This window comes from Canis lupus, chromosome 27 (genome assembly GCF_003254725.2).
Source record: "Canis lupus dingo isolate Sandy chromosome 27, ASM325472v2, whole genome shotgun sequence".
Taxonomy (NCBI): Eukaryota; Metazoa; Chordata; class Mammalia; order Carnivora; family Canidae; genus Canis; species Canis lupus.
Window position 1 is genome coordinate 2,576,919 of NC_064269.1, and position 15,979 is coordinate 2,592,897.

The 15,979-nt window shown below is 39.6% G+C and overlaps 1 protein-coding gene across 2 annotated transcripts in view; it reads left to right on the top strand.

Annotated features, from left to right (window-relative positions):
* KRT5 (keratin 5) overlaps positions 1-4,907 on the top strand; it is a 36,775-nt gene extending 31,868 nt beyond the window's left edge. For both annotated transcript variants that reach the window (XM_049102739.1, XM_025458803.3), the window contains exons 3-9: positions 736-796; positions 907-1,002; positions 1,596-1,760; positions 2,147-2,272; positions 2,521-2,741; positions 3,726-3,760; positions 4,221-4,907. In XM_049102739.1, coding sequence (XP_048958696.1) covers positions 736-796; positions 907-1,002; positions 1,596-1,760; positions 2,147-2,272; positions 2,521-2,741; positions 3,726-3,760; positions 4,221-4,549 — 1,033 coding nt within the window. In that variant the 3' untranslated portion in view covers positions 4,550-4,907. The remainder of the gene's footprint in view (positions 1-735; positions 797-906; positions 1,003-1,595; positions 1,761-2,146; positions 2,273-2,520; positions 2,742-3,725; positions 3,761-4,220) is intronic.
* Positions 4,908-15,979: the final 11,072 nt, after the last annotated feature.

The following is a 15,979-nucleotide window of genomic DNA, read 5'->3' on the forward strand; positions in this document are numbered from 1 at the left end:
TGATGTCTTCTTGGCACCAGATGTGCTTGATAACCAGGCGGCTTGCTGCTTTTGCCTTCCCCACGGGCTAGACATGTATACCTTCCATGGGCACCTGAAGTCCTGGAAAAAGAAAATGCAGTCCATGTTTAGAAAGTACCAGCCCCAATCTCAGTCCCTCGGTACCACCAGTATTTGGCCACCAGTCAGAGCAACAAGCTCACTCGATGCCCTTGGTATGACCTGGTGAAATAAGCCATCATGTAATCCTTGCTCTTTGGGGCTTTTCTCCCCAGTGTAGTCAAAGTCCACAGTGCAGGCTCTCTGATGGATTTTCTCCAAACCTAACTTAGTGGCTCAAATAATTTATTTAGTCCTTGTGGAGCAGCAGCTGGGTTGGTAGCTTTTTTGGTTTGTTTTCACAAGGCTGAGAAAGCTGAAAAAAAAAAAACCTACTAGGGAAATGGACTAGATATGGAGTTGGGGAGAAACAACACAGCTTCTTTATGGGAATATTCTTGAAGCAACCGAGTGGTGACAATAACATAATGATTATCTGGTAGGCAGTTACTGAAAAACCAATGTTCTTGTGGGTAGGACCTTGTCCAAGGGCTCAGACTCCCTTTCTGCCTGTATGATCTGAGAAGACCCTTCCCAGCAGGAAGGCAGGCCGAAGTGGTCTTGATGCAATAAAGATCCCAGGTCCCACCTGCCCCTCATCCTCTGATCAGCACTCTGCATCCTTTTTACCACCAGGTACGAAGATGAAATCAACAAGCGTACCACTGCTGAGAATGAGTTTGTGATGCTGAAGAAGGTGCGTGGGTAAAAGACAGCCCATAGCCTGTGGCTATGCTGCCCTAAGGTGTCGTTCATTTAAGACAGGGTAAGAATCGGGTACAGTGCCAATCGTCCCTGTTTCTCTAGGACGTGGACGCTGCCTACATGAACAAGGTGGAGCTAGAGGCCAAGGTTGATGCCCTGATGGATGAGATCAACTTCATGAAGATGTTCTTTGAGGCGGTAAGAGATGCCCCCCCATCTGGGACCCATAGACATGGGACATTACCAGGAATCAAGGGCTCCAGGATTGACGTCAGTGGTCCCTAAGCTATGGGCACACCTCTATCTCTCTTCCCTCCTTTGGTACTAGTTGCATTTTATTACTTATGAAGACAGCCCTTGGAAAAGAAGAAAGTCAATTTTCAAACAAAAGTCCTCTTCCACAGTCATTTTGCAGAGTAAAGTCTGGAGTGCGTTACCAGAGGCACGAGTATACCTTTCCTGGCCACCTCCCCTTTCTGGAGTGGCATCCCCTCTCTGTTTTCTCCCAGCCTGGAGTCCATGCGACTAGATTATTTTAAAATAAGTCAATGGCCCAAGAAGACACAAGTTGGAGAGGTTACAAGATAGGGATTTCTTGGAGGTTCAAAGTTGTAGAAGTTTTTAAAAAACTAGATCGAGTCATGATCTGGATTGTTTATTAAACTCATCTTCATTTTTGATGTAGGTGGCTATTATTCCTTTTCTCAAGTTGACATACCACAATAAGTGGAAGATTTGAATGGACTTGACATTAAATAACACAGAATGCCTGACTTCAAATCTCCCCGCAGGAGCTGTCCCAGATGCAGACGCATGTCTCGGACACATCCGTGGTCCTGTCCATGGACAACAACCGCTCCCTGGACCTGGACAGCATCATCGCTGAGGTCAAGGCCCAGTATGAAGACATCGCCAACCGTAGCCGGACGGAAGCTGAGTCCTGGTACCAGACCAAGGTGAGTGCTATGACAAATACATCCTGAGTGAGGGGATGGACATGTGTCTAGGATTCTAGGCCATTGACAAAATGCTGAGGATGGGGGTCCTGAAATCTGCTGAGGCCTCGTAGGGTCACTTATATGAAGAGTCATGTATGCATTTGCCACATAAACTCAAGATAAGGAGAATCTCGTTCTGAATCCCACACCTGTGTCTCTATGAAAGCAAAGGATTAAAGGGAAAGTTATCTAAGACCAGGTCCACCTGGACAACACTGAAACTGGCCCCAGGCCTCAGATAATGACGCCACTTACCACCTCTTGGTAGTTCCTACCTGTGAGCTTTGAGAAAGTGTTTCCATGCTCAAATAAATGGGATCTTTCCTCTTTTCCTATGGCTTCAGTATGAGGAGCTGCAGCAGACAGCAGGCCGTCACGGGGATGATCTCCGCAACACCAAGCAAGAGATCTCTGAGATGAACCGGATGATCCAGAGGCTGAGAGCCGAGATTGACAATGTCAAGAAGCAGGTAGGAAGAGGTTGCAAGAAGGCAAGGAAGGGGCTTGAGCTCTGAAAGGCAGACCTATTTTGTTTTGTTTTACTTTTTATGAACACACACACACCCCCTAGAGCAAGTACAGAGCTAGAACAGCGTTTCAATGTTCCACCATCTACAGTGACCAGTGTACTGGCTTCTCCCCGGAATCCCAGAAAGAGATACAACAGGCCTAGGTCAGCTACAAAAGGGTTCCCACTCACACTTCTTTCCCTCTGTAGTGCGCCAACCTGCAGAATGCCATCGCTGATGCTGAGCAGCGCGGGGAGCTGGCCCTCAAGGATGCCAAGAACAAGCTGGCTGAGCTGGAGGAGGCCCTGCAGAAGGCCAAGCAGGACATGGCCCGGCTGCTGAGGGAGTACCAGGAGCTCATGAACACCAAGCTGGCCCTGGACGTGGAGATCGCCACCTACAGGAAGCTGCTGGAGGGCGAGGAGTGCAGGTGGGTGACATAAAGCGGACTTCAACAGCCCAGGATGGCGTCACATTTGACAAAATGGAGCTTCTTCTCCGCTACAGGGTGTAAATCACACACACAAGTGACTGCTTTCTTGTGCATGATAATTATTCTTCACTAATCCAGTTTTCCCGCCACGAACACCAAGCTGACCCACACAATGTGGCCCCAACTCATCTTGTTGACCCTCTTCCCACCACCAGTATTCCTTCTCACCCTGTTCCCACCACCAGATTCCTCTTCTTTTTTTTTTTTTTAATTTTTTTTAATTTTTATTTATTTATGATAGTCACACAGAGAGAAAGAGAGAGAGGCAGAGACACAGGCAGAGGGAGAAGTAGGCTCCACGCACTAGGAGCCCGATGTGGGATTCGATCCCGGGTCTCCAGAATCGCGCCCTGGGCCAAAGGCAGGCGCCAAACCGCTGCGCCACCCAGGGATCCCTAGATTCCTCTTCTTCAAACAACTAAGCAACTCAACAAATGTCTTCCACATTCTTCAAGTACCCCTTCTTTTAAGAAGCCTTTCATGATTACTCGAGCTAAGTTCAATTCACTTGCCTTTGGATTCTTAAACTATTTCATTTTCTGCAATCTTCTGACATTACCCACTACCCATCCTTCCTGTTAGAAGTATGTCAGTCCATGCCAAATTCCCTCAGAGAATGTAAGCTCCTACCAGGCCCAAACTGCTTCATACATATTCATAGTTCCCACAACCTCTTACTCATGCTTTCCATATAATGGGTGGAGGAATGTGAATTACTATCTTCTTTCAATAGCCTGTCTTTAGGTCAAACAGGTTGACACTTGTCTTCATTGGGAAGTCACTCGAGAGGAGAGGGCTCTTTCTCTAATTTAAGCAGCTCTGGGGCATACAGGCCCCTTGCTTATAGAACAAGCTCAAAACATGGCTAGTACTGTCTTTTGAGGAGTTTTTAACTCTTGCTTTAATTTTTTCCCCTTTTAGACTGAGTGGAGAAGGAGTTGGACCAGTCAACATCTGTAAGTACCTTTGAGCAGACATTAACAATGATGGTAATATGGGGTATTTGGGGCCAATTCAGAATCCCGTTGTTTCTGGATACTGGAAACTCCCATCCTAATATGTGGTTATTTAATATACTTAGAGAGAAGCAGGTGGTGGAGGGGAAAAAACACAGGTTGAGACATGAACCAACATGTTCATGTCTTATTTCTTAAAGGGTAGGCCCAATATCCCATACATCCTGTGCCCTCTCCCCTCACTTTCCCTACCCCCTGAGGACTTAGCACCATCCCTTGCCTTCCATGCTCACTAACTTTCTGTTAGGGACCTTAAATAAATAGCTTAGTTCTGAGACTCATTTGCTACTCTGTGAAAGGGGCCAGGTACAGTGTTAACACTAGTGGGATCAAATAACTTGGGCACATAAGATCAATCTAGTACACTGGTCTCACCAACTTCTCCCTCCTTTCTCTGCAGCTGTCATCACAAACAGCGTGTCCTCTGCCTACGGCGGCGGCAGTGGTTTTGGTGGAGGCAGTGGCTTTGGTGGTGGCCTCGGTGGCGGTCTGGGCGGTGGTCTTGGCGGTGGTCTTGGCAGTGGTCTTGGAGGAGGTGGCAGCGGGAGCTACTACTCCAGCAGCAGTGGAGGCATCGGCCTGGGTGGTGGGCTCAGTGTAGGGGGCTCTGGCTTCAGTGCAGGCAGTGGCCGAAGCCTGGGAATGGGCTTTGGCAGTGGCGGGGGCAGCAGCTCCAGTGTCAAGTTTGTCTCTACCACCTCCTCTTCCCGGAAGAGTTTCAAGAGTTAAGAGCCTGCTGCAAATCACTGCCTCCCAAGAGCAGCAATCCAGCCTGAGGTGACTGCCTCTTCCAGGTGGTTGCCCAAACCAAGTTTTCCCTTTTTCTGGAGTGTAAACCACCATTTGCAGAGCCACATTCTTGGTTCCCTAAAGGGCCCAATCCCTGGTCTCTAGTCTCCCATGTCATGATTCTGTGTTCTGCTTCAAATCAGTCTTTAAGTGTCTATAGCATGTTCCTTGATGAGAAAAGAATCCAAAGTTTCTTAATACCTAAACCTTCAGAACAGTGTCCCCATCCCAAACCCAAATTTTGTTCTGGTTCTGACTACCTCCAGAATGTGTTCAATAAAATGCTTTTATAATATAATCTCTTGTGCAGAATTGTTTTTTCAAGGCATATAACCAGCCTAGAAACCCCACGAGGGTCAATCTGTCCAGATGTGATTGGTTCCTTTGATGATGCATGGGGAGAATGGAATACCCTTGAGGATGGCAAACTGACCATCCTGGGTGGTCCAGAGACTCCAAGAGGCTTGAGAGAAGGTTGTTAAAGCCTCTAGAATGAAGGAGTGTCTGGTGGGCATGAATGGTAATGTCCACTGTATTGCGATTTGGACAGATTTTAGAGCTTTTTGTTGGAGAGGGGCTCCATTCAAGGTGGGCTGATTTGCAAGCAACAGCATAAATGGGCCTAAGCAAAAATTTTAAATAAAGAATATGTTACCTTCAGAACTCAAAATAGCCTAAAAGATGCTAGGACTATTCTGGTATTATGAGTACCAAGCAGGTCAATAGCTGTTTCTTGACAGAGTCAGGGTGGCTTTTGGATTACCAGATAATTTCAGGTATTTAACTGAGGCAACAAGTATTTGCACTATTTATAGAGCAGTGGCTCATCCTCTTTGTGAGCTCCTTTGTATTTGCATGTCCTGAATGAGTGTGTCCAGTAAATCTCTTCTGAGGAGCATTTGTCAGTGTAATAGCATACCTGTGCTCCTGTAGAAAGTCAGATGCATTTAAGGTCTTGCCTGCAAAGATTGTGGGAATGGCAGGGCTCTTGAGGCATTCCCTGAGCATCTGAGTTAAAGATGTATTGTGCCCTTCTGGAGTAAAGGCAAGCTGACTGAAAGGCTGTGGGGATGGGTATTGAACAGAATATTAGCCAAATCCATGAAAGCAAAGTATTTGCCAGTTGCTGATTGGGTAGAGTCAGCAATTTCATTAATATTGGGTAGGGGCCTTAATGACTCATCACATTAAGGCTGTAATAATTCACTATGAGGTATCTTTATTCTTTCCAAGTTTAAAACCAAGCCAAATTGGGTTGTTGAATGGAGAAACAGTAAGCATAATTCCCCTTCTCTAAACAGATCCCATAAAATGGGTTTCATTCTTTGAAGGCCCTGTTCTAATTTACATTGAGACATATTCACTATTTTAACTAGCAGAAGGCCTATGGAGTCTGATTTTGTCAAGCCAATGAATAAGTGTCAAGGACTTGATTTAATTTTAGTTCGTTACTCATTGGGTTTGAGTGTGTGTGACCACTGTGAGATGTTTTAGGGGGCCATGCATGAAATTTAGGCAAGTCAATAGTGCTGATAATTAAGGTGAAGCATACCTGTCTGTTCTGTATTTTGGGTTCATTAACTACCCCAAGATTACAGGGGTACCATGTTTAAATATAGTGAGATCCCAGGCCTAAGTGTAATTTGACCTCCAGTATGGATCAAGGCCACAAAGATTGGCCAATTAGTGTATTTCAGATATTAAAGTTAATTCAGAACCCATATGCTAGAGGCACAAAGCCAATCCATGCTCTTTTTTATCTTTTTGATGTAAAAATTCTTTTAGTAAATTTCGAATTTCCAATTGCATTAAATTGTTTCAGTTCTTTGCTTCCTGTTTCCAGATTTTTCTTCCTTTTTCTTTTCTCTTCTTCTCCTTTTTCTTCTTCTTCTCTTCCTTTCTCTTCCTTTCTCTTCTTTCCTTTCTTCTTTTGTTCTTCCCTTTGTTCCTTCTCTTTCTTCCTCCTTCTACTCTCTCTCCCATTCTTTCTTTCTCTCTTTTTCTTTGCTGTGTTTATTTGATATACTTGTGGGAGAGAGGGATTATTCTCTTTCTTGCCCATATCTTCCTCCAGAGAGCCTCAAGTTGGTATCATCAGGGTTTGGGGCCTCCCTCATGGAAATAGTTGAAATAACCTCTTAGTTATATCACAGTTGTGACATATTTGTTTTCCCCTAGAGCTCTGAGGATGAGGATCTTTTTTGGCAACAGAAGGAGGAGAAGCAGCAGCAGCAGCAGTAAACACATTTTGCAGGGTCCTAGTAAACTACCTGCTTTTCAGATGTGGCCTCAGCATGCCACATAGGGACTGGTCTTTCTCCACAAGGCTGACCACCTGATGGGACCATATATTGTACAGATTATTGATCTTTTCCTTGAGCACTTCACAGAATGGAGACCAACATCTTGAGACACACACTAATGGTCACAGGGTAAGAGTCATTCCCATGATCTTAGCATCAGTCATATTTTATGGGAGAATCCAGAAACACAATTCAATATGAGACTATAGAAAGGTCTGGTCTGAGTGCATGACCCAGTGCCATATTAAGGAGTGCCCCAGTCCCATTCTCTTGCCTCTAAATAACAATTGTTGAAACTTCTGACATAAGTCAGGTAGGTCTATAACAGATGCCTTGGTAGAACTCAGTAAATGTATCACAAACACAGCTCAGAGTGCAATTTTGATATCAGGCAGCTACACAACTCAAAGAACCTACTAGACATAAAGCAGTAGCTCAAACTGAATGCTCACAAGTACACAGCAGAGCTATATTGCAAGGCAAAGTAAGAAAAGAAAGACCCCAGTGGTAACAGTCATCATCTAGACATACTGCTCACTGTGCCAATTATTATGGCCACTCTACGAGGCAGGATGAATCTCCACTCAAAATTTGGTTCAACTATTGAGACTGATGACAGTACACATACACACCAAGGTAGTATGAAAATATATTCCTCACATAATAAGGCTCCATGGGGAGAGAACAGGAGGTCTCCCAGGCTAATCCAAATATGGCTTGAAAGAGGAGGGAATGGAGATGGAGTGCAGATTTTTATGGTGACTAGGGATGAGGCCAGATTGAGGATTACCACAAAAGGCTTGAAGTTCCCACTAATCACAAAAGAGGGAATATCCAGGCTTTCTTATCCAGGTTTTCTCAGATGTGGAAAGAGGGGAAGAGGGAAGAATAGAGCTTAGAAGCTGTCAAATATCATTATGGTAAGGGGGGGCTCAACATTTGAAAAAACACAATTATATAATATACAATGTTAACAGAATAAAATGAGAGAAATCAAATGCTCTCTCTTTCTTGGTCTCTCTCTCTGTCTCTCTGTCTCTGTCTCTCTCTGTCTCTGTCTCTCTCTCTCTCTCACACATACACATCCCAGACAGCAAATATCATGTTCAATGACCAAAAATTTCCCATTGAGACCAGGAAGGATGCAAAGATAACTGTGATCACTACAATTATTCAACATTATCCTAGAGATCATAGCTAGAGTGGTAAGGTAAGACAAAGAAATAAACATCTTAAGGATTAGAAAGAAAGAAAACAAACTGCAGTTATTCACATATGACATGATTATGTATGTAGAAAATCAAAAGATTCTCTAAACTATTAGAATTAATAACGAAATTTATCAAGGTCACTAGAAAATTAATATAAAAATCTTTGGATTGCTATATTCTAGTAAGAAACACTTAGAAAATGAAATATAAAAGATACCATTTTTAGTAGTATTAAAAATATCTGATACCTAAGAATAAAGATATGCAAAACATAGACACAGAAAACTACAGAACCTTATTGAAAATGACTAAAGAAAATTAATAAAGAGACGTATATACAATCTTCATGGATTAGAAAACAGTATTATAAATATGTCAACTTCCGGGCAGCCCGGGTGGCTCAGCGGTTTAGTGCTGCATTCAGCTCAGGGCTGATCCTGAAGACCCAGGATTGAGTCCCACGTCGGGCTCCCTGCATGGAGCCTGCTTCTCCCTCTGCCTGTGTTTCTGCCTCTCTCTCTCTCTCTGTGTGTGTGTGTGTGTGTGTGTGTGTGTGTGTGTCTATCATGAATGGATAAATAAAATCTTAAACAAAAAATTTTAAAAAATAAATAAATAAATAAGTAAGTCAACTTCCCCTATTTGAGCTATGGATTCAAAGTAATTTCAATCAAATTCTGGCGGTATTTTATGTAAATTGATAAAACTATTCTAAAATTTGTATAGAAATGAAAAAAATCTGAAATAGTAAAAAAAAAAATCTTTAAAAAGACCAAAGTTCTTATAGTTCCAGATATTGACATTTATAAAAATATACTTAATTAAGTAAGAGAGTGTGCTGTTGGGAAAAGACTGAAAAATGGACCAGTGGAACAATATATAGATTTTACAAACAACCCACATATAGACTCACTTGATTTATAGCAATAATGCCACTGAAGTGTAATAGGGAAAGAATAGCTTTGTACAACAAATGGTATAAAGTCAGTTGACTCTCCATATGGGAAAAACTGTATCATGAATCCTAACTCGTATCATACATAAATGTCAATTTTTTCTGTATTATGTAGTCTTATATGTGAAAGGTAAAATGATAATGTATGTAAATGAAACAGAATTTTTCACGATGACCCGAAGACAGACAAAATTTCTAAACATAATAAAAATTGCTTACATTAGAAAAAGTATAAACTTTTGCCCATAAAACAACATAAAAAGACCAAAACATCAAGCCACAACCCAGGAAAAGATGTGTACATTATATATATCTCTCTCAAAGAAATTGCATACAGAATGTATAACATTTATGTGAAACTCAAAAGACTGTCCACAGTTAACATTCTTTTCAAGTATACATGGGACATTCACAAAGATAGATCATATTCTGAGCCAGTTTTGTAAGATTGAAATTATAAAGGCTATGCTTTATAACTATGGTATATTAAATTAGAAACAAAAAACAATAAAATATCTCAAAAATCCTAATTATTTGGATACTAAATCAAATACTTCTAAGTAACCCATGAGTTAGTTAATGATGGGATCATTGAAAGGAAAGGGTCTAAAGTTTAGTCATTACCTATTGCCTGCTCATTTATAATAAAAATCCAAAGCAACCTAATCACCAGTACCATTATGTGTAGTCCAGTATGAGGGAAGATCTATGTCAGTCTATGTCTGAATTGCCAGATGTAGCAAATAAAAATATGAGATGTGAAGTTCAATTTGAATTTCAGATGAATGACACATAATTCTTAATGTAAGTATATTCCATGCAATAGTTGGGACATACTTATATTTCAGTTTTTATGCTGCTTATGTGAAATTCAGATTTAACTGTATGTCCTCTGTTTTGACTAGGTGTAATTCATAAGTGACCGGGATAGTAATGCCTGCCCTGAGTATCAAGCCTGCTGACCTGTAGTTGGCCTCCATAGACTGGGGACTCATCTGGCCTTTACTCAAGGGTATGAGGGAGACCTGTAGGTAATCTACTGTCATGGAGCTTCTCACATGGGAAAGGAGAACCAGAGTCTGAGCCTGACTCATTGAGAAGTTTCTTTGTCAGCTTTTGGGATTTTGTGCAGCATGGCAGTTCCTAAGCTCCTCTTCCACCCCACCATGCCTTTGACCTCAAACTCCAGAGCTGCATCATAGAAAGATAAGGAAGTCACTAATATTCAAAAGTCTCCCCCAGTTTTAAAGCCTCTGTCTAGCAACCTAACCTATTCAAGCAGCCAGACCATTGCCCAGCTGTGGAAAATCATGGAATCAGGCTAGACTGCAACTTGATTCATGACCCAGGGAGGCAGGTCTCTGCATTGGCTTCAAATCAGCAAAATATTATTATAACAAAATTGGTTATTGTTGTTCCTGTGGAATTTTTTCTTGCATTTTATTATTTATCATATAGATAAACCATGGTATAGAATATCTGATTAGCCAAATTCTAGAATAAGCTTGTATAAACATGGCCTAAAAGAGAGAAAGTCCATTTCTGTCAAAATGTCAAAATTACAACCATGAGACTGATATCTGAGAAGATGTGAATGAGATAATTCTTGCTTGGCAAAATTTGCATAGAAGTTTATGTTGAAATGGTTTTTAGACATTTTACCACAAAAGGAGAATTTTCCCCAGCCAGAAACACCCTGATGCTAATCTGAATGTCACTTTCAACATGGACCATCTTTCAATTTCATCTTTTAGTCAATGGCATTTCAAAACAAAGTCTCTGACCAACACTGTTTTGAGGTTTTATTAATTGTTTTAAAGCTAGCACTGGGTAGAAAAACCTGAAGTATAATTAATTGTTGGAGGCTCAGTGTGGATAAATTTGAGAGGGTTTTTAAAATATTTTATTTATTATTCATGGAAGACACACAGAGAGAGGCAGAGACAAGGGCAGAGGGAGAAGCAGGATCCATGCAGGGAGCCTGATGTGGGGACTTGATCCTGGAACTCCAAGATCATACCCTGAGCCAAAGGCTCAACTGCTGAGTCACCCAAGTGTCCCAATTTTGAGAGTTAAGAAACCTCAAGGGGAAAAAAAAACCCTCAAGGGGGCTCAGTCTTTTGGGGATATCCACAGTTTGTGAGTTTTGTCTCTAGGAGTTCTACCAAGGGCAATGACTAAAACATAGTAATAAATACAGTAGATATTAATCCAATTATATCAATAATCACTTTAAAAGTCAACAACCTAAACATACCATATTTATATTGATGAGAGATTATCAGTATGTATTAAAACCATAAGACCCAACTAAAGATTGGCTACAAGAAACTCATTTTAAATATAAAGTATTCTAAGGAGGGCACTTGATGGGATGATATGATGATGTATCTGCATATATATATATATATATGCATATATATAGCATACAGAACGTATAACATTTATATAAATATATATATATTATATATACAGTAAAGAGATGGGGAAAGATATACCATGCTAATACTAATTAAAAGAAATTTGGGGCAGCCTGGGTGGTTCAGCTGTTTAGTGCTGCCTTTGGCCCAGGGCATGGTCCTGGAGACCTGGGATCGAGTCCCATGTCTGGCTCTCTGCATGGGGCCTGCTTCTCCTTCTGCCTATGTCTCTCTCTGCCTCTCTCACTCTCTCTCTCTCTCTCTCTCATGAATAAATAAATAAAATCTTTAAAAAAAAAGAAATTTGGAGTATTTGTAATAATTTCAGAAAGAGCAGACTTCAGAGCTAGAAAAATAATCAGGGATAGAGGCATTACCTAATGACAAAGGGATAAATTCTCCAAGAAGATATAATAATCCTTAATGTGTGTGCACCCAGTAACAGAGTATCAAAATACTTGAGGCAACAACTAATAGAATAGCAAGGAGAAATAGACAACTGTACTATTATAGTTGGAGACTTCAACACCCCTCTATTACTAATGAACAGCTCTAGGAGGCAGAAAATCAGTAAAGACATAATTGAATTCAATAACACCATCAATCAACTGGATATAACTGACATCTATAGAATACTTCATCCAACAACAACAGAATACACACTCTTATCCAGCTTACATGGAACATTCACCAGAATAGAAAGAATACAAATCATACAATCTATCCTTTTCAAACCATAACAGAAGTAAATTAGAAATTAATGACACTGAAAAATTCCCAAGTATGAGGAGATACATAACACATTTCTAAATAACACATGAGTCAAAGAAGAAATATCAGGAGAAATTTCAAAATATTTTGGACTAAGTGAAAATGAAAATACAGTTTATCAAAATTTGTGGGATGCTGCAAAAGTAGTGGTTAGAGGGAATCCCTGGGTGGCTCAGTGGTTTAGCGCCTGCCTTCAGCCCAGGGCATGGTCCTGGAGACCCAGGATTGAGTCCCACATTGGTCTCCCTGCATAGAGCCTGCTTCTTCCTCTGCCTGTGTCTCTGCCTCTCTCTCCTCTGTGTCTTTCATGAATAAATAAATAAAATCTTTTTTAAAAAAGAAGTGGTTAGAAAGAAATTTATAGCACTGAATGCATATATTAGAAAAGAAGAGCCATCTAAAATCAATAATCTAACTGTCCACCTTTGGAAAGTATAAAAGGAAGAGCAAATTAATTCCAAAGTAAGCTGAAGGAAATAAGTAATAAAAACTAGAGCAAAAATAAATGAAATAAAAACAAAAAAAAAAACAAGAAATTGACATAAAAAATCAATGAAACCAAAATACAGTTCTTTGAAAAAACCAATAAAATTAATATGCCTCCAGCCAGGCTAACTAAGAAAACAAAAGAGAAAAGACACAAGTTACTAATAACAGAAATGAATGGGTGAACATCACTATGGATCCCATGGACCTTAAAACGATGATAAAGGAATACTATGAACAACTCTATGCCCACATATTTGATAACCTAGATGAAATGGGTCAATTTCTTGAAAGACACAGCATGCCAAAATTCACATAAGAAGAAATAGACGCTCTCAATAAGCCTCTATCTATTAAAGAAGCCAAATCAATAATTTATAAATTTCCAAAATAAAAAACACCAGGCCCAGGTAGGTTCACTAGTGAATTCTATGAAATCTTTAAGGAAGAAATTATACCAATTCTTCATAATGTCTTTCAGAAGAAATAAGCAGAAAGAATACTTCCTAACTCATTCCATGAGGCCAGTATTGCCCTAATACCAAAACCAGACAAAGACATTATAGGAAAAGATTATATTATTATATATTAATATAGGATTATAAACCAAATTCTCTCATAAACATGGATTTAAAAATCCTCGGCAAAACATTAACATATTGAATCCAACAATATATGAAAAGAATTATACACCATGACCAAGTGGGACTTATTCTAGGTATGTAGAAGGCTGGATCAATATCCAAAAACCATCACATCAACAGGCTATAGAAGAAAAATCACACAATTATATCAGTTGATGCAGGAAAAGCATTTGACAGAATCCTACACCATTTATGACTAAAAAATCTCAACAAACTAGAAATAGAAGGTAACTTCTTCATCTTGATAAAGAGTATCTACAAAAAATCTACAGCTAACATCACAGTTAATAGTCAAAAACTAGCAGCTTTCCCCCTAAGATCAGGAACAAGGCAAGGATGTCCCTTCTTCTTTTCAATATTGCACTGGAGTTCCTAGCTAATGCATTAAGACAAGAAAAGGAAATAAAAAGTACACTCATGAGGAAGAAAGAAATGAAACTGTCTTTGTCCATAGAAGACTTAATTGTTATGTAGGAAATGCAAAAGAATTGACAAAAATAATCCTGGTATTAATAAGTGATGACAGAAAGGCTGTAGGATATGCAATTAATATATAAAAGTCAATTGCTGTGCTGTAGATCATCAATAAAAAATTGAAATTGAAATTAAAAACTCAATCCCATTTACATTTGCAACCCCAAACTGACCTACTTATGTATAAATCTAACAAAATATGTGCAAGATGTATATGAGGAAAACTAAAAAAACTCTAATGAACAGAATCAAAGAACTAAATAAATGAAGAGACAGTCCATGTTCATGAATAGGAAGACTCAATATTGTCAAGGTGTCAGTTTTTCCCAACTTAATCTATAGGTTCCAATGAAATCTCAATAAAAAAAAATCACTGAAAGTTGTTTTCGGATACTGACAAACTCATTCTAAAGTTTGCACGGTGAGGCAAAAAAATCAGAATAGCCAACATAATATTGAAGGAGAAGAACAAAGTCAAAGACTGACACTATCCAAATTAAGACTAGCTATGGTAATCAGGACAGTGTGTTACTGGTGAAAGAATAGATAAATAGGTCAATGGAATAGAGTAGAGAGCCCAGAAATAAAGTTACACAAATATAGTCAACGGGTCTTTGACAAAGGAACAAAGGCAATACAATGGAGACGCAATCTTTTCAACAAACGGTAATGGAATGACTGGACATCCACATGCAAAAAATGATTCTAAATGCAGACCTTAATCTTCTGAAACATACACCTCAAGCTTTTAGTCATCCTTCAGAACAAGATGGGGAAAGAACTCCTTGGTGATGCAAATAATGAAGACGGTTAATGGTATCTGTGCCTCCCAACACTGGGAATGTCAGCATGATGAACTTGGTTTAAGAGAAAAATAGTGTTAATAAAATTGCAGCTTGCAGTTTAAATTGGTAAATAAATAAATAAATAAATAAATAATAAATAAATAAATAAAAATAAATGCAGACCTTTCACCATTCACAAAAATTAACTCAAAATAAATCTAAAGGAAAAAGGCAAAACTGTTATGTTTGTTATCTAAATCTAAAGGAAAAAGGCAAAACTTAGTTATCTTTTAGGAACTAAGTTTTGGAGAAAACTAAGGAGAAAATCTAGCTGAGAATTGATAGCTGGACTTCATTAAAATTAAAAACTTCTACTTTGCAAAAGGCGCTGTCAAGAGAATGAGAAGTCAAACCATAGACTGGGAGAAAATATTTGCAAAAACCGCATCCAATAAAAAGACTGTTGTCTGAAATATAAAGAGCTCTTAAAACTCAGTAATAAGAAAACTAACAGCCCCAGGGTGCCTGGGTGGTGCAGTCGGTTATGAGTTGGGACGCTTGGTTTCAGCTCAGGTTATGATCTCAAAGTGGTGAGATAGGGCCCCACACTCAGCGTGGAGGCTGCTTGACACCCTCTCTCCATTTGCCCTTCTCCACCTAAAATAAATAAATAAATCTTAAAAAAAAAAAAAGAAAACAAACAACCCAATTAGAAAATAGGCCAAAGACCTTAACAGACGGTTCACCAAAGAAAATACACAGATGACAAATAAGTATATAAAAACATGTCCACATCACATGTCATTAGGGAATTGCAAGTTAAAACAATGAGATTCCACTACACACCTTTTAGAATAGGGAAAATCCAAAACTCTGACAACATCAAATGCTCATGAGGACAAAGAGCAATACGAACTCCATTCCTTGTTAATGGGAATACAAAATGGTACAGCCATGTTGGAAACAGTTTGGTGGTTTCTTACAAAACTGAATGCACTCCTACCATATGATCCAGAAATCATGCTCCTCTGTATTTACCCAAATGAGCTGAAAACTCATGTCTATGTAAAAACCTATGCGTGACGTTTATGAACAGCATAGAATCATCAGCTGTAACCAACGTACTGCTCTGGTGAGGGATGTTGATAGTGAAGGAGGCTGTGTATGTGAGGGATCAGGGAGTACAGGCGAACCCTGTTCTTTCCATTCAAGTTTCCTATGAACCTAAAACTGTTCTAAAATTAAAGTCAATTTTAAAAAATGGGTACAATCATTTTGGAAAACTAAAATATGTTTACTTTGTGTGTGTGTGTGTGTGTGT